The sequence below is a fragment of the Alosa pseudoharengus genome, unplaced genomic scaffold (assembly GCF_046254945.1).
Source record: "Alosa pseudoharengus isolate Yale_2024_CS ecotype anadromous, Long Island Sound unplaced genomic scaffold, YU_APseudo_1.1 YU_APseudo_1.1_scf_18, whole genome shotgun sequence".
Classification (NCBI taxonomy): Eukaryota; Metazoa; Chordata; class Actinopteri; order Clupeiformes; family Clupeidae; genus Alosa; species Alosa pseudoharengus.
Window position 1 is genome coordinate 23,720,716 of NW_027468650.1, and position 20,000 is coordinate 23,740,715.

The following is a 20,000-nucleotide window of genomic DNA, read 5'->3' on the forward strand; positions in this document are numbered from 1 at the left end:
CTGATGGTCGGGCAATGCCCCCCCCCCCCCCCCCCCCCCCCCCCCCACACCGGTTTGATTAGACTTGGCCGTGTTCCATCCACCACTCTCTTCTTCTCTGGCCTGGTTACCTGTCGCTTTGTCATTCCACCACGAGTTTAATAGCCAAGCAATGACTGATGATTCCTTCTTTTTTTCCTCTCCTCTTCCTGCTTCTTTTTTGTTGGACCAGAGGAAATTTTGAACATGACCGGACATCACAGACCCGGGACTTTTAATAAGAAATTCGCTGGTCAAGTGACGGGTTAATAAAAGCAGTGGAAGAACAAAGTGGAAAGTTTTTGGTGAAAGACGTGACTTATTAAGAAATTCTTATCAGCGTGAGTCATGCCAGAAGCTTAATTGACAGATATTAAAAGCTTGTGGCTGGTGGATGTGGATCTGGCTTCTGGTTATGTTTAAAATTGTATTTGTAGATATCAGATTACACCATTTTAATTAAGCTGTGATATTCTATATTTTTATCGCGAAGGTGAGAAGTCTGTTTAAAGAGTCAAAGATCCACATCTGGTGCTTTAGATAAGGATTGTGTAACCAAATGTGCTAAATGTTTCTTGATATATGCGTTTCAGAAGTATATAAATGAAGAATATAACTACACCTCTGCTTCACAAGTAGAAACATGTGAACTCTACCTGCACGGCATATTGTGCTGTACAGAAGCATCTGTTATATGAATAAGTGAAAGATAAGAAGTTTAGACTGGGATGAAGCTTACAGTCTTTTGAGTTCCTGCTGGCCCAAAGCTTGATTCTGTTACAGTCTGCATTATAGAGACAGCCGGCCTTCCTTAAGCCCAGGTCCCCATAGCCAGCTGTAGAGGCTGTGAACAGTAGACATAACACAAACAGGCTTATATTGGGTGGCCAGCACCACTGGGTCAACACTTTCACAAAGAGCAATATGATTTTATCTGTCCGTGTCCACCTGCTAAAGCTGTGTGCAATAACCTTCGGAGATAAGGATCGATGGCCTCTGCCTCAGAGGTCTTGAGTCGGAGGAGACGGGTGTTATTCCAGAGTATCCGGGTCGGCTCCTCGCCATCCCGGTGCAAATCCTCCTGTAATGAAAGTACGAACGGACGCTGGGTGTGTGTTTATGCCATCTGCACCGTGAGACTTTCTCTCGTGTTGTCTTTGCCTGTAGTTTTACCTTTTTTTTTTGTTGCTGTTTTTATTTTTTCTTATTTCATTATTTTTTTTTTTTCCTGCGCTCTCTTCTAGGGCGCTTTCTGCCTTGGCAGTGTGAAAACCACTTCAAATAGTGCTGGCAGTGTGCGCACTTGAGCTTGGCACCTTCCTCTGTGGCGCATTTTCCCCACCCTGTGCTCTGTATCAACATAAAAAAGGCGACTTCCAGCAAACGCTTGAGAAAAAAAGAAGGGAAAAAAAACGACTTTACGGAAAACGGTTTGTTTCCGTCCCTTCTGACCCTGTCCTGTTCCGATTTCCCTTGTGTTTACGGGAGGGTTTACGTTAGAAAACGCATGCCGTAAGCGATAATCCCCTCCCCGTTCTGATTCCTCTCTGCCCGGCTTCTGATGGGTCCCAGCTGCTCACCGTGGCGTAGTTTTTTGCGCGTGGAACGAGCTTTTGAAAACAAGTTTGTCAGCGGAATTAATCAGGGGGAGCTTGACGCGACTTTGGCACCGGCCGCTGCTCTCTCATCCATGGTGGCCCACAGCTATGTGCTGAAATCAAGTGATGATGTTACACCACAATTACTCCCATTAGAAAAGCTCTAAATCACTAAGTGTCGCATCCAGTCGCATGGGTACAAAAACAGACAACACACAGCACACTGACTATCACAAGCCTAGCAATACAATACAGCCAAGAACGAGCATCACTATTACATTGAATGCTAACATCTTTAACCCTCCATAATGCTAAGTGGACTACAATTAAGTGCTAAGTATGTTGTAGTTAATACTCTATAATAATGGCTGATTGCACATGTTGTGGTCCCACGCCAATGTGTCATTAGTGGTAATATCTTAGGTCAAGGCCATATCAATATGGTCTTCTGTATGCAATTTAGAGTTGTTTTCTGGACTTCAATAACAACATGGAAGCCATTATACAGATGAGGGAAGAGGGTATTTTTTTGTCCTCATCAAGCCATTTGAATGTGTTGCCACCATGATGTGATTTGGACAGGCTGGGATTTGTCCCCATTGGGGGTCCATGTCGTTTCTTAATGGCCATATGTGTTGGACTTGCTGTACCCCCCACCCCACCCTTTGGTGTGGTGCTCAGACAAGCTCTGTGGACAGAAAGCTGTTGAATGTAGTGTCTGAGGATTGTGAAGACACAATAGTCATCACCTCAGTGGAATTCTACCCCTCTGTGCCTATGGTCAGACTCCTCCTTTGTGGTGGGCATATCCATCTAAAGACCTACCCTGTGTGTGTCATCTGTCCATTTAGTGTGAGTGTGAGTAAGGGAATGAGAGGGAGAGCGAGTGTGTGTGTGTGTATGTATGTGTATCTCTAAGAGAGTGAAGATGTGTGTGTATGAGCTGCCCAAAAGGTTTGATCGTCCCTCTTTTTTTATCTCTAAGAGAGTGAAGATGTGTGTGTGTGTATGTATATCTCTTAAGAGAGTGAAGATGTGCGTGCGCGCGCGTGTGTGTGTGTGTGTGTGTATGTGTATCTCTAAGAGAGTGAAGATGTGTGTGTATGAGCTGCCCAAAAGGTTTGATCGCCCCTCTCTCCTTGGTGTGGGAGGGGTGGGCAGTGTTGCTAATGCTGTCTTTAAAACACACTTCATGCTGGAATGTCTGGCAGAGAGGGCTTTCCCTATGGGACCCGGCGTAAACACACACGCACGCATACACACACACACACACACACACAGAGTCACTCGCACACACCGCTGGAGTGAGAGATGATGCGTGTGTGTCTTGATGCCACCACGTGGGTGAGCGTCTTTTTTCTGCGGGCCAATCAGACAGCAAGGCTCCAGTGTCGGGCCAGCACACACGCGGACATATGGAGCTCGTTGTCAAGCATGATGGGAAGGTTCCAAGAACTCTCTGAGTGCCGTGGAAGTGATGAGTTCTGTCTGTGTGCAAGCATCAAGCGTTTAAGCACCTCTGCCTATCAAGCAAGGCAAATGCTCTATCTGGATGAGAAAAATTACATAGACACGCACTCACATAACACACACACACACACACACTTAAGTGTTAAGAAGTTAAGGAAGCGTTTTCGTGAAAAAACACACAAATACACAATCAGTGTATTTTTTCAGTATTTTAGCGTTTTACTCGATCAGGTGTCATGTGACGTGTATGCACGCAGATGAAAGATTTCTCTCCACTAGAAATTACTGCTGATTATCTTTCGGATATGCAAGTGTGTTTGAAAATAAGCCGCCCAAGGGAGGAGCCTGACTGACGGACGCACACACACATCATCACCCTTGTCTCTCCCAAAGCTCATACTAAACACGAGACACCAGCACAGAGGTGTAAATCTTCGCCCCTTACACATCTCACAGGAATATCATTAGCCAACATCCTGTGTAACTAGCCCTGCTGATGCATCCATTCCCACCATGGATGGATGGAAGTCCTGACCTATCGTGGACACTTCAGTGGGTGGTGGCTTGGTGGGATGCCTGGTAGCCAAGCACATGTCCTCCTGACACCATGATTGTGTAATAGATCAGGCTAGTGTGTGTGTAGGGTCTTTTATCCTTCCTTAATGACACTAGCAAGCACTTCTGTCCCACAATGGTGATTTCTGACCTCCCACCCCATGAGCAGTTTAGCCAGAGGGGAGGCAGTAAAATTGTCTAGCAACAACAACTGCCCTCTCTCTCTCTCTCTCTCTCTCTCTCTCTCTGTCTCTCTGTCTCGCTCTCTCTCTCTGTCTCTCTCTCTCGCTCTCTGTGACAGAAACATACACATGTATTGTATAAACATATACACATACGGATAGACAGATATGTAGACACACACCCTTCCCAAGTAATTAAACTGGAACGGCCCAGTGAAAGTGCACACACACACACACACACACACACACACACCACAAACATGCACACGTATACACAGATGTAAAAGCATAATGCATGCTCAGTCCCACACACAGATTGCGGCCTCAGCTGAAAGTCACACGTTTCCTCAGGATTTGAACAAACAAACGATGCTCTGTGTAGTGGGCCTCTGCCACCGCAAGCACACGTTGGGTGCCTCCGTGGAGCACTTCATATTGACATTATTCTTATTCACATACCCTTAACACTCTTATATCCAATGAAACGCACAATAGAGTCTTTAAGTATGTAGTTATGAGTGAGTAAGTGTGTGAATTGACTTGGTGTTGATAGCTCCTTGCTCCACTAGCTCACCTATGTAGTTCCAGAAGCAGTTCTAGATAGTGTTTTTAATAGATCAGGTCTTAGTCAGCGGGGCTGGCCATGAGTTACGACTGGGAGGTTGTTGAAATGGATAGCTATAGCTTTTGTCCCTGTAAAATGGTTTAATGTGTTTTCCTACGTGAATAGTTGAAAGGCTTTTCTCTTGTTTGCTCAGGAAACACTATTAACCTTTCTGAATATGAAAACATCAGGCATGAAATGAATGTAGCTGTCTCTGGGGGATGCCATCCGTCAGGCTCTGTGCTCCAAGACGGATGTGGGAACGCCGTGGGAAGGTCTCTTGTCCTCTTTTTCAAAAGCACTCGCTCCTCTGCTGTGAGCTCATCTTTTATGTCGCCATAAAGCATGTTCACTCGACCAGTCATCCCTCCTGAGACTCACCCAACACCACCACCACCGCCACCACCATCAGGTCCCCCTCACTCTCAGCTCCCCATGAACAGGTGTCAGTCTTCCTTCATGTCATGTATGCTTTTCTTTTCTTTTTTTTTTCTTTTCCTGTGAGGACGCTACGCTTCAGTGTCAGGCATGTCCATCTGTCTGACCTGTGTGTCTGCCAGAGGGGCCTGTTTGACAAGTCCATCTATCCTGTGTGTGTGTGTGTGTTTGTGTGTGTGTGTGTGTATCTGTATGTGTGTGTGTTTGAGACAGTACGCTTATACAAGTGTGTGTACTTGTGTGTGCATGTATGCTCGTACATGTGCTAATGAATGTGTGTGTGCTTGTGTGACGGCTTCCCTGTCTTGCGTATGTGTGTGTAAATTTGTGTGCGTGTGTGTACATTTGTGGCGATGTGTGTGTCTACATTTGTGTCTGCGTGTGTGTGTATGTGTGTGTGTATGTGTGTGACGGCTCCTGTGTCTGACCGTCTCTCTGGAGAGCCTTTGAGTGGGGCCGGGTCAGCGCTGGCGGGCCCCTTCCCAGCGGTGTGTGGGGCAGCGTAGCCCACTGATGCGTCTGGCCACTTTATTACCAGGGGCCTTGCATCTGTCTGGCAGCCCCACTGCAAACCTGCAGACTCCCCCCTACTACACACATACACACACACACACACACACACACACACACACACACACACACACACACTCGCTGCTGCCTTAAATGGGGACATAAGTCACCAGATCATCACACCCCGCTGGGCCAGCTCCTGTGGGCTGGGTGTCCATCTTAGGCACACACACACACAGACACACACACACACACACACACACACACACACACACACACACACACACACACACACGTCACACTGTACATGGAGCAACTCTTTGAGCAATGTTGCTGGGCATCCACATAACCAGTTCCATTTATTCATGATGATTTGCCTACTGATGATTAAAGAGTTCTCCAGAAAATAAATTGTTGCCCAATATCAAATGGAACATGCCAGAACCACAACAATGAGGAACATTGTCCAGCACCATTGCCCTAAACGTTGCCCCATGCATCATCAGCTTCACTCTCTCAGACTAAGACATGGATACACTGAAACTGATACTTACACCCACATTCACACTCAAGCACAATCTCGCAAAGGCACATGTACTTGCAGACATAGGTGGACACACTCACACACACACACACACACACTCACACACACACACAAAGACACAGATATACAAAGGCACTGAAACTCAAATATTAACTGGATCATCATTATATGACAGACTATTTTACAGACATACACACACACACACACACACACACACACACACAATTTCAAACCGACACACACACACACACACATACAGACACACACACAAAAGCTTACACACAAACAGAGAAACTTGGCACACACATGCACTCACACATATATATTGTGCTTTGCCAAAGTGAAGAAATCAATGTATCAGTCCTGAAGTGTCTTTGAGGAATTGAGCTTGTTTGGAAGAGAGGGAGGGAGTGCTCGTGTTTAGAATATTTCACATTTCATGCACAGTTTGGCCGCGTGCGCAGTGGGAATGGACAAGCGCTGGGGCTTCATCAGGACCCCCCCCACCTCCCAGGATGAACCTCCTTACCTACAGCTCTACAGCTAGCCAGGAGTCAGCCTGCTCAAAGTGGAGCAGGCCAACACATCAAGCGTTTGGTCAATACACACCCACATGCACACACTTACTAATCTGAATGCCGTCCTTTGAATTCAATATGTAAACAGGCGTCAACAAATATGTTGTTGTCAGTAAATACTAATATGTTTCTTCTTGTGTAAGTACATGGTCAAGTACAATCAAATCCAAAAGAAACCAAATTTGTGGGGGATGTGACGTGTCGGTGTGAGACAATGCATAATTCCAAAAAAAAACAAAAAAATATTTGCTAAGATATCTTGGCTAGTAAAATGTTAAAAATGTCCTAGTCATGCTGTACAGTAGTAGTCATGTGGTTCCCACACCCTTCACGCTTTAACTTTTACCGTGATTTGGCTCTCGTCTGTCTCTCTTCTCATCTATCATTTTCTCTCTCTTTCTCACACAACAAATATTTGTTACCACACACACACACACACACACAGATATGCATCCTCCTGTTTTTCTGTCTCTCCTTTTCTCCCTATACAATCCTACACACACACAAGCACAGAACACACAGAATCACATACACACAGAATCACATGTCTTTTAATTTGGAGTACTCTGACACTGCTCTGTTGTTTTCATTGGAACACACTGGAGACGTTTCGTTCTGTCTGTAATTAAACATAGCCAATCCGCTTTGGGCCAGTGGTGATGACCAGATGACCATGTCTCTCTTGGTCCTTTGTGTGTGTGTGTGTGTGTGTGTGTGTGTGTGTCTGTGTCTGTTATCTGAGTGTTATGCTTGTGTGTGTGTGTGTGTGTGTCTGTGTGTCTGTGTGTCTGTGTGTGTGTGTGTGTGTGTGTGTGTGTGTGTGTGTCATCCCAACCATGGCTGCTGTGCATGAATGTTCTCTCTGTGTCAGTCGGAGCCCGCATAGCTGACCTCTAGGTGTTACTGGGTCGGGCGCCGTCCCGTGACGAATACGACTGTCCTCAATACTCGGGCTTTGCCAAACACACACTCCGCTTCCCCTGGTGAGCACCGAGGTCCCGCCGGCCAGCTTGAGTGTGGTTTGACGTGCCGAGGTGACTGGCGATGTCCGAGGCAGACCCAGCAGCCTTTTGCGAAAGTGGGCCAGCTCTTCCCCATGAGAGCGCTTTTATCGGAAAATTCTAGTTGAGTTGTTGTCGAATGCTGCCTATCTACAGGCTTTATCGGTGGCATACCACCTACACAGAAAAGCTGCTTAACGTGTTCATTGTTTTCTGATAATGGTTGTTAAGTGTGGTCTCGGAATGTCTATGACTGATGACTCGCACAGCAGTTTGAGTTAAACCACCAGTGATACTCATTGTTATATAGATATTTTCTCGTTATTGATATGCACTTAAAAGTTTGTGTTTTGAACGACGGTGCTGTAAATGGTTTGCATTACTGTGCTTGTTTACTGATGTGTTTTAATGTGTCTGCATGTCTGTGCTGTAACACAAATAGCCTTTCAAGGACATTAAGGTTTAATATCTAAGTCTGTATTAACGGCATTGCTGATAAATGATTAAACTAGATGAAAGATTGTTCAATCTTACCCCTACAGGTACAATACACCGATGGACAAACTGGCAAAGAGTTCATGACCTACCTTACACTATCCCCTGTGCAGATGACTTTCCATGGCATCGGGAGCTCAATCCAAGCTAGCCACGACCAGGTATGACCCTTACTTTTTTTTTTCTGTTCCTTGTTTTTTTCTTGTTCTGTTGGGAACAATTTAAATACAAATGTTAACAGCTCAGATTAAGAGAAGGGGGGGGGGTGTTCTCTCTCCCATTTGATGATGCATCTCTTGTTTGACAAGCCAGAAATGGCCTGCAATGATGCTCTGCGATTGAGAAGAAAGCGAGCGTTTTGGTAGGGGAGGGAAACATCTTTTGACAGCTGTGTGATGAGTGGCTAGGAAGCGCTGAAGAATGTGTTTTGAATCACACAAAAAATATGGCTGTCTTCTAAAAGAGTTTGTTGGGAGAATACTCTGTTCTTGTTCAATTTATTATCATACACTCATGCAATCTCTCCCACATACACAGACACACACACACAATCACTGTTTGTTTTTCTTGTTGCCATGGTTTGGGTTAAGTCTTACAAAAAGCCAATTGCTGTTTTTTCCACCCCAATTTTGAGCCTCATTAAGAAAACAGATTTAGCAGAGTACGATTTCTATCATTAATTACCAGTCAGCTTGGTTTCAGGCACTCCAAACGTGTGCCCCCATTAGCCCCTGTGTTAATGATAAGCGTCATTTGGTTACAATTTTCTTGGACCAGACTCTATTTGATTGGTTATTTTCTCCCTCAGTTTTTTTCCTTGCTCAATAATTACAGAAAGAAACCCTCAGCTTTCCCCAGAGTTATCTTTTTTCTCTCTCTCTCTCTCTCTCTTTTATGAAACTGCTCTACGACTCGTATTGAGGAGGTGGCTTATTGTGCGTTTTCGGCCATGCAGAAAACTTGTTGCTTACGTTATCTAATCTAAACATAGGACACCCTTTTGTTCAGCTCTTCAAAGCTCCCTCTCTAATAAAGCTTGTTCTATAACCAGTAATGTTTTTTTTTTTTTCTGTTGAGGGGGTCCAGGCCGCCAAATGAAAATTAAGGCAATATAGGCCACAGTCTTGTTGTTGCCAAGGGCAGTGGGGCGTGACAGACTGTTACAGAGAGGCCTTCTTCTTGGGGTCCCGCCGTACAGTGAAGAGCTGCCACAAAAGCGAATGGAGGTGGGGGGTGGGGTGGGATGGGGGGTGGGGGGTGTTGTATTGAAAGAATGAGACGAAAGTGTCACATTCACTCACACAAGTTCTTTTTGTCTCATCGCTGGACCAGTCGCATGAGGGACAGTTGATGTTCCCTCAAGTGTCGCCAGGAGAGGACATCTCTCCAAGACTGCTTGCATTTCGAGGCTGCATAGCCCTGACCGCAGATGCAACAATCGTGAAAAATGATTGCGATGGACGACTCATTTCACACACCATGAAAGAGTAGCCAACAACATGTTTTGTTTTTAAAATCAAGACTTGGGGGAAAAGGGGAAAATAAATGTGCTAAACGCATGCAGCTGCACCAGCGGTGGTTAGGCCTCTCCACGTGTGCTGCTGTCCACGTGTGTCTCCCGCCTCTCGGCCGATAAGGCTCTGACAGCACGCCTTATCTCCGTAATTAGCCATTGTTAACGTAGCGAGGCGGGGAATGTGATCGTCTCGGTGATAACGTGTTTCCTGGAGTTTGCCAACGGGGCGGCCGCTCCGAGAGCCAGGCGTACTGGGAGCGGAGCGGTGCGGAGCGGGGGCTGAGAAGACTTCGTCACAGGGTTTCCTGTGAGAGCCAGAGCCAAAGACAATGAAGCTCTGTGTATATGTGTGTGTGTGTGTGTGTGTGTGTGTCACAGGATGGAATATTCTGCTCGCCGACTTTTGAGAAAAAGGGCTTTCCTCCTCAGACATTTGTGCTGGTGGAGCTCCTCACATATGTAGGTGTTGTTGAGTCACTGCTGGAGCTGAGGGAGGGGAGGGGAGTGTGGCGGGTGGTCCGGCCCAGCGCCTGGCTCTGGAGCTGGGATGCGCTGTCAACGTGTCTGGGCCCCAAGCTCTGGTCTGTCACGGCTCAGAGGAAGTCCGTCAGCACATCCCAGCTTTGACAGCTTACTCCGCTCACACACACACACACACACACACACACACACACACACACACACACACACACACAAACACCCCGAAACATATTCACACAGTCTCAGATACACAAAAATACAAAACTACTCAAATAAAGACACACACACACACACACACACAATTTTGCATACTCTCACAAACACACAAACTCAGATACAAACACATTCATACTCACGCACTCACTCACACACACTGATACTCACACAGACACGCTCACAGACCCATCCCAACACCTCCCCCGCGCCTAACACTCGGCCTGCCGTGATCCTTGGCCCGCCGCACGCATTCCTGGAGGGCCTCGCTGCCGGAGATATACAGCCCGGTGCCCCTGCCGACCTCTGTGCCAGCCCAGCCGTGCCATCTGCCCAACACATGTGCGCATCCTCCGGCCTTACACAAGCCGCAATGCAATGCTGCCCCCCAACCCCCACCTCCATCTCCACCTCCACCTCCCACCCCAGCCACAACCCCAACCATAGCCTCTTCTGAGCGCACGGATATGTCCAGAGGGGCAGGCTTAGCCTCGGGACACGGGTGTCTTCCCCAGACAGGGTTGGATTATGTCAGAGCTGTCCACACTGTCTACATCAATATATGCGTTCAGTATTTATGCTTCAAATCGAGGTAGGCATAATGCTGTCCTGCACCACAGTCTGTACTAAACAACAATATTTTCTGCTTATCAATATCTATGCATGTTTGTTCAGTACTTATGCAAACAATGTGAAGAATGCACTATGCATTAAAGCACTGCCCTGTACTCCCACAATACTTTCTGCTCTCAGAATATGTGTGTTGTACATATATCAGAGTTGCTTTAAATTACATTGTTGTTGTTTGTCTTTTAGACGGTGAACGTGTGTCAATTTTTAAAATACCGTAAACCTCGTGGACGAGTCGTCCAGCCCAGTTAAAGTAGCCAAATTCTCTGTGTTTTTCCGAGCTGAAGTAATGCAAGCTCCAGCTCCCCCTCAAGCGTCCTGAGAAGTGGTGGGGTGGGGTGGGGTGGGGTGGACAGGGGGGGCTATGTGCGAGGTGATGCTCATCAGGCCCTGACACAGCCGAATGGGATGTGACAGGCCGAGGGAGTTGGGCTCCCGGTGCACGGCAGGCCAGTGCAGCTTGAGGCTCTCATGAGCTCAGCTGGCCACGGCTCCTCTCCCTGGAAGCCCTCTCTCAGACCTCAGGCTCTCTCTCTCCCTCTCTCTCAGGCTCTCTCACTCTCAGACTCACTCTATCAGGCTCTCTCTCTCTCACTCTCTTTCTCTCCCTCACTCTCTTTTAGACTTACTCTATCAGGGTCTCTCATTCTCTCTCTCTCTCTCTCTCTCAGGCGCTCTCTCTCTCTGTCAGTCTCTCTTTCTCTCTCAGACTCACTTTCAGGCTCTCTCTTTCAGTCTCTCTCTCTCTCTCTCTCTCTCTCTCTCCGTCCAGGCCATCAGCTGTGATCCCAGGGCCGTTAGAGGCACAGTGCGATCTGGAGCCCTTAGTTTGTCTCTGACATGGATGCAGAGGACTCGGGCTACTTTGAAGAGGGTTGCAATGCTTGTCAGTGTCCCAGCTCCAGCTTTGCCATGGAGATGCAGAGCCTGACTGCATGTGTAACTGGAGACATGTTCCCACACACAGCAGATGACTCAGTTGACTGACCTGTCAACTGGTTAGAATAGAACAGAGTAGACTATATAACTGTTATTCTCAAATTTTTTACAATTTGACACAAAAAACATCTGACAGTTTTACACAATGTAATTAAATCCAAATAAAACTTAAGAACTCAGTCAGTCCCAGAAGCTTGTTAAGTCAAATTTAGCCCAGAATAATCAAATTAACTGAAGACAAATATTAGGAAATCAAATGAAATATTTTGTCATCACATACTGATTTCGATCCAACTCTATGCAGACATCAGACATGCCAGTAATTTGAGCAATAATGAATTCTGTTACAGATGATCTCAACTATAGATTGATTATCCTTTTGGACATTTATTTACAAGATGCACGGAAGGAGTGATCTACAGCTACATTTTCCATGGGAACAAAACTGCTGTTTAATTTTAAAAAATTTGGGTCAGAAGTTTTTCATCAGGCACTGGCTTGTGCACATCAGCATCTGCAGTTTCCATCAATCACAACGGTGCAAGTTCGGCTCAATGCTGCCGAGAACCCAGGTGATCCAAAATAGCTGTGACTTGTTGAGAAACAGCAAACCTTGATCCATTAATCAAAAGTCCCACTTTCCCACCAGCTTGAAGCCTGGACTCTGAGAAACTCCCCTCAGTCTATGTGTGTTTGTTTTCTGTTTTATTCATTTTATCTGGGAACGTAATTTCATCTGGCTCGATCTTAGCACTGACTTCCACGTGTTGACCGGTGCTTGTCTTATCAGTGCGGAAGTGTGGGTGTTTGGGAAAAGCCACGTCAGAACTATCCCAAACCGCTATGATTTTCCGGAAGACTAATTGGAAGCCTGACCTTGTGTTTTCTCTTCACTTACTGTAGTATTTCCTCTGCCTTTCTTTTTCTCCTCTTCTCTCTTTCTGTCTGTCTGTTAACTCTACTTCATTTTTTTCTGTGTCAGTGTTTGTTTTCCAGTTCAATCTGAAAAATTGCTCAATCTGAATAAAACCTTGATCGGAATAAAACTGCCGATCCGATTAGAATGTTAATCGGAATGAGGGGGGGGGGGGGTACATTCCGTTCTTATTCCGATTGAACAGCCATGTATACGGTCAATTGGGTTGCCGAGCTGTAGCTTCTTAAGCAGAAGCAAAGGAGCAATGGCTATCCCAATCAAAGAATCTAGAGCGCTTGAGAAAACCTGATTGGAATAGTACCCCATTTAAACCAAGGGCACGAATGTTTCATCTGGAATAGTTTATCTGGAATACTTCGTCCTGAATGACAAAAAATGTACCATGTAAACGTCGCTACTGTATGTCTGTGTTTACTTTAGATCCATAAGTTGTCATAGAAACTAGTTGATGTTCTATTAAACATTTTATCACTGCACATCTCACGTCAACAATATTTTGTTGAGTGATACTTGACAGTGGACCATAAATTGGCCATGACACCTCCTTTGCCTGGAAGCGTTGTTTTTTTCCATTTTTAGTATGTTGTCGGTGCATCTTTATTGCCATTATACACCAGACAGGCCTTTCATTAGGGCTCTGCTCTGGAGGGGTTGAATTGATTGCACGTCCGACACTGACACCTGTTGAGTGAGTTACGGGTGAGCCACTGACAGGCCTGATTCATGACGGGGGGTCGCAGTGGGATTTGGGGGGGTCGACGGCTGGGGTCTGCCTTCAGAGGATCCCTGCTGAGCACCGGGCTGTTTGAAGTGTCCGCGATCGCAGAGCACGGAGACGTCCGTCCGGCAGGCAGGCCAACTCCGTCAGGGGTCCCACCGTTACCCAACCTTCCAGCTGTTCCCATCTTCTCGATGTGTCACTGCAGTTAGCTCACACATACACACACACTGACTGACATAAACACACTGACAGACACACACACACACACATACACACGCACACAGTCCCACTCTGATGTAGCCCTCACACCCCAAAGAATCTCAGTCGCCTGCCACTGCACCTGTAGGAAATCCGTTTATGCTGAAAGGCTGCCAAAATCAGCTCTTGCCTAATCCCCATTGTCTATGGGGGATTATTGACTAGTTTGTTTATTTTTTCATTTTTTCCTCCTCCACTCCTTTTGGATCAGTACTAATGGCCTTTTAGCCAGAAGGCTGGTCCTTGTAAACGCGCTCTCGTGAAAGTCTGGATGAGATTGAGGTTCGTCTGAGGGCAAGCATGAGTGATTAGTTGGGTTCCAGCAACTCCCTCCCCTCCAACTCCCCTTACTACTCCTACTCGTCCCCCCTTCCAAAAGAGAAACAAAAAAAAAAACATTTTGGAGCAATGCAGAATGCAGTTCCTTTGCTTTTTGCTACTTGAGAACGCTGACGTGACGCTCATTTCCTTGGCACTCGTGGAGGATGGCCACACCATCAGGACACCTGCACCGCGTCCAGCCGGAGCCCCACTGAACACTGGGAACATTCTGGAACCTGTGTGTTTATGAAGTCATACTCCATAACCTCCCAGAAACAAACACACACACACTCATTTGCTCTCTCTCCCTCCCTCCCTCTCTCTCTGTCTCTCTCTCTCTCTCTCTCTCTCTAACACACACACACACACACACACGAACACAAACACATACGCACACACACACACACTCTCTCGCTCTCAAGTCCCAAGCATTAGCATGTGTCAGATGATGGCTCTGCCTTGGACTGGGCCAGCAGACAAGCCCTCATTACTTTTAGATGGGGCCCATTTTTTCAGCACTCAGGCCCAGAGGACAACAAGCAGCTGAGAGCCAGAGGGGAGAACATATGAGGAAAAACACAACCCCCTGACTTTGAGACGGATCTGGCACTGGCTCTGAACTAGATTGATTGTGGTTGTGTGGATCAGAGTCAAGTCTGGTTCAGCACTGGATCAGACCAGGATTAAATCTGGCTCTGTTAGGCGGGGATCACATTAGCCAGCGGCAAGCGGCAGCAGCAAACGTAACGCAATGCTCAGGCCATAATACGTTTTGTCTCGTTCCTAAGCAACACAAACGGTTTGTCAATTGAATTCGCTCGCGTTGCGCTTTGAAAGTTGAACCAAGTTCAACGTGCAGCTTGCTCAACGCTAGCGTTACGCCAGCGTTGCCACCGTTCCGCTGCCGAACCATAGAGAACAATAGAAAACCTGCCGCTTGCCGCTGGCTAATGTGATCCACGCCTTATGGTTCAGCTCAGAGTAAGATCTTGCTCAGATCTGGTTCTGATGGGGCTGATCTGGCTATGATTTTGTCTGGATGAGGTCTAGGGTTCTGAGTTTTATCTTCCCTGTTAAATGACATCAACAGTAAAAAAAAAAAAGAAAAGAATTTCCCAAAACGCCTTTTTGTGGAACTGAAACCCAAAACCAACTCCACCAAAACGTCAGGAGAATATCACTCCCTGTGTTGTTCTTAAAGCTGATGTGTTAACAGTCCCCTTGTGAACCATGTTTACTATGGCTGCTTCGTTCTGCTGTGCTCTGTGGTCCACTCTGGGTGTTTATCAGGCTGTAAGTCAAAGCCCTGGCTCGGACACTCATCATGGCTAATAACGGCCTCTTCCCTGCCGCCTCGTATGTCTTGCGTTATCAGTTTTCCCAGGAGAGCCTGGGCCAGGGAAGCCCCTGCCCAGGCATGGACTCTGGAGCTCATGGCCAATGTAGCCACAGGGGATAGCAGAATGTCCTGGCTCCAAACTGAGTTTATTTGTGATGAGCCTCCTGGGGTGGAATCTCTCCCTCGCTGCCCAGCCAGCCCTCATCTCTCCTGGGGATCCTGGGGTGTGGTGGTTGGGTGGGTGGAGGGGGTGTGGGGGTGAAGTTTTTGGAGGATGGGGAGGATTTCAGCAGGGGGTACAGGATTGCACTGCATCCATTTGTCAAACGGGACAGTTTGAGGAGAGAGACCGTCAGACCGGCTTTGAACAGTGCGCTAGCACACACACACATGCATGCACTCACTCACTCACTCACACACACACACACACACACACACACACACACACACACACACACACACACACACACATGCATGCACTCCCACAGACACACATGCAGAAACACATGTACACAATATTATGCACGCAGTCATAAAGCACACAAAAGAAACTTTTTACACCAAACAAACTTTGTACATGCACAAAACTCAAATCTCACACACACAGACACATACTCAAACACACTCACTCATATACACACACACTCACTCACATACACACACACTCTCACACACAGACACACACACACTCATACACACACACACACACACACACACACACACACACACACACACACCATCACTGACGTCCAGAGCCGGTCCGGGTGAGAAAACAAAGCCCAGCCGTCGGGTCATCAGTCACCCTCGTCACTCTGTCATCTGTTTCACTTAGGAAACGACTTTCAAGTCAAGAGATTAGGGTGCCAGGGTCCCTAAACAAAGTGTCAGAAGAGAGGGAGAGGAGGGGGGGGAGAAAGAGAGGCATCGAGAGAGGGAAGGAGGGAGAGACAGACAGAGAGAGATGGTTAAAGAGAGATGGGCATGGTGAAATGGAGAGAGAGCGAGGTCGGGAAAGAGGGAGAGAGATTATGAGAGAGAGAGAGAAAGGCGGGAGTGCGGAGGGTCTGTGGGTCTGCTTTGAATCACGCCGACAGAGGAAGTGATTGTCATCACTGGAGGATAAACATGAACTTGCACATTAGTGGGACCTGTTGATAGCTGTCGGCTCAAGTGGCCCCTAAGAACCTCCAAGAGGGCCCGACAAGCGGCGAACATTAGCAAGCCAGGGCGTCTCTCAAGGACCCAGCTGCCAAGGGCTCCAGCAGAGGCACAGATCATCTGTCAGGTGTCAGGATCAAACCGCCTGCAGCTATACCACACACACACACACACACACACACACACACACACAGACACAGACACAGACACACACACTCCACATACACGCACACATACCACACTTTTCTTATGAGTGCTGTAGACCTCATTACATTATCGTTTCCAAATGGAGACCCAACCTATACTGTACCTCACATACACTCACACTCAAACTTACGCACACACATGAACACACAGAGAGAGAGAGAGAGAGAGAGACACACACACACACACCGGTATATAGATTCAGACAGACAAAATGCTTGTATGTCCACACTAGTTGCGCAAGCAGCATAATTCGGTTCCGTTTCGCCCCCATAATTCACTGTGACAAAACAGACTCAGACTTTGTGTCATGTTTCATGAGTTGCGTATATTACCATTTTAATGGGTCGGGATTCAAACATTTATGCGGCCCTGCTTCCAAGGTGATCTCACGCAGATCTGAATTGCAAATGGCTCATGTCACAGGCTCCCGTCGAGCCGTAGCGAGACAAGGCTGATAGCACGCAGAGACGGGATCAGGCCTACTTTCCCCGCTCCACACTAACGTAGCAAACTTTTCAGATCTCGCTACGTTTGTCCATAAGTCGAGTTGAAGGCTACCGCTGTGTGCAACAAATGCGTTCAACATTGCCAGTTTACTCCTGGGCCGCCAATTTACGTTTATTGGGGAACATGAGGTTCTCAGCACAAGGTTTCATTTTGGGCTACACGTTTGGGTACATTATGAAAGCCTTTAAGGCCGATAGGTTCTGACAACCCATATATCAGTGTTCCAGTTTTCATTTTTATGATTGTTTGTGTTTATATGCCCTGTTTTTCCCCCCAAGCTTTCCCAGCTATGTGAAAAGACAGGATTTGTTTTAAGAAGTATAAGAATTGGAACTTGCGTGTGAACAAATGTTTGGCTCTGATTTGTTGTTCTGGTCGAGGCTTTAGGTTGGGTGTCGCCGGTAAATGAAATGCCCGAGATTAGCCTCGACACCATACTGTGTTACTGGGCCTAAGCATCAGCAACACGCTGTTTGTTTTCTCGCAGAATTTCTGCAAGTGTTAGGTTCATTATCACCTAGGTGCCAACACACAGTCAAGCACACACAAACACACACACACACACACCAACACAATCTGTGTCACTCACGCACACAGACACACACACAATCACACTCACACACATGCACACACACGCAGGTGCCAACAGTGCTCCACAGTAAGCCAGCAACCATTAATTATTGGCGTTATATGAGGTGTGTGAATTCACTGCTGGCCCCAGCCAATGACTGTTATACTGACTCCACGTGTCAAAGTAATCACAGCACAGATCATTCATCAGTTGCTGGGCAGTTATTGATGGGGGCGCGGGCAGGGGTGGGGGCTGTGGTGTGGTGGTGGTGGTGGTGGGCTACCCCGAGCTACACTTCAAATGTGGCCGCCACTTCAAAAAGATGACGGCATGCCCCACGCGGGGCTAAGGAGCTCAAACAAATCAGAGTTCCCATCGGAGCCATTTTCTGGTTGTCCGTAATGCTTTGCTTCCATACCCCTCTCCAGCTTTATGGACTTTGACTGTTTGAGTCGAATCCACCATATGCCTATCCACCATCCTCATAAAAGATTGATCAAGTCTGCGCTCCCCCCCCCCCCCCCCACACACACACACACACACACCACAAACACACACACATACACACACATACCCTACAACCACTGTATTGCCTTTTTTAATCAGTTGGCTCATAACCTGCCCCTTGGGCATTCAGAGCCATAGTGTTTGCTCATATGGTCTGCTTCTACAGTCCGCTTATACAGTCTGGTAACAGTTTATCTGCAGTCTGCACAAGTTTTTATCAGGTCTCTCTCAAGGTGAGCTGAAGGAGAGCTCTGGACGAAACGTGCGTTTACAAGCGCCCAGGGGGGAATACTTGAGCTTTACACACACAGCGGCTCGGGCCAGTGTTAAGTAGTCTCTTGATTCCTTTGTTCTGTCTGAATTGAAAACGAGGATCTGCGGAGGAAAGGGAACAAGGGTGGCAGTTAAGGAGAAGCCTCTGGTTTTTTGGTCTGGGGTTTGGATACACACAGATTGCTCTTTGTCTGCGACTCTGGTTGCACACTGTGTGTGTGTGTGTGTGTGTCTGTCTGTGTGTGTGTGTGCGCGCGCGCAGTGTGTAGACAGTGATGGCCCCCTTAACTTGATATGTGGCACACGTCTTGTGGTTAAGAGCTTTTCAGCATTTATCATGGCAGAAAGCTTCTTCCTCAGAAAGCGCTCGTTCCACATAATTGTAGGTACACACGGAACAATGAGCCGTTCTGTCTCGTCATGATTAACTGTTCTTACAGTTCTGAAACACCATCCTGTCCCTGGGCGCTTACAGTACATTTATTCACTTAAAGAGATGAATTTTTATTTGCGGCCGACAGTGTAATTAAAGGATCACTCCCCTAAATGTCACACACGCATGATGTTTCTGTTTGTCTTTTTTTCCTCTCAGCAGATGGATCCTTTAAAAAAAAAAAAGAGAGAGAGAGACGCTTAGTCAGAAGAACAACAAGAGTCCCCCCAGAGCAGCGCTTTCCTCTAAAGAACAACAGTTGTTGTGTGTTTGCAAAGCAGGGGGTGTTCACTGATACCCTGATCATTAACATTACACGTAAGCCCAGGCCTGTCAGATGGAAATGAATGGTCCACCATTGGCTCGGGGCACGAGGAGGGTGGTTGGTGGTTGGTGGTTGGTGGTGGTGGTGGGGGTGTTGATGTTTTTCTGTCTGTCTACACCCAACCCCCACCCAGGCCTCCTCCCTAAGCCAGCTCTTCTTTCTGTTAACGCATTCTCACACGTCAGGGGCCAGACATCATGAAACGGCCGCGACAGCGGCTGCACCGGGGGTCAACACCGGTTACGACCGCGGTGTCACACACTCCTGCTGCTAAAGCAAACACAGGCGGCGTGTGTGTGTGTGTTTGTGTGAAAGAAAGTATGTGTGTATATGAATGTTAGAGTGTTTGTTTGTGTGTGTGTGTGTGTGTGTGTGAGAGAGAGAGAGAGAGAGAGAGAGAAGCTGTGTGTGTGTGTATCAGAGAAATAGTGCAAGACACTGTGTGTGCATATCCATAAGTGTGTGTGTACAAGCCAATCCAGAGCCAGTCAGGCCAGATGATGTGGCCCTGATGGTGTGATGGCGTGCTGTTCCATCTTTCTCTCCATCCCAACTGTCCTCCTCCTCCATTAATCTCTGTTTCTGTCCATCTGCCGTCACTGATCACTTCTCTTTTCCTCTCTCCTGTCTCTCATTCTCTTCCACTTTTCTCTCTTCCTTCTATCTCCTTGT

The 20,000-nt window shown here is 47.1% G+C and overlaps 1 protein-coding gene across 4 annotated transcripts in view; it reads left to right on the top strand.

Annotated features, from left to right (window-relative positions):
- Positions 1–20,000, top strand: part of stau2 (staufen double-stranded RNA binding protein 2) — a 101,604-nt gene that overhangs the window by 58,176 nt on the left and 23,428 nt on the right. For all 4 annotated transcript variants that reach the window (XM_076290650.1, XM_076290652.1, XM_076290649.1 and 1 more), the window contains one exon: positions 8,041–8,154. In XM_076290650.1, coding sequence (XP_076146765.1) covers positions 8,041–8,154 — 114 coding nt within the window. The remainder of the gene's footprint in view (positions 1–8,040; positions 8,155–20,000) is intronic.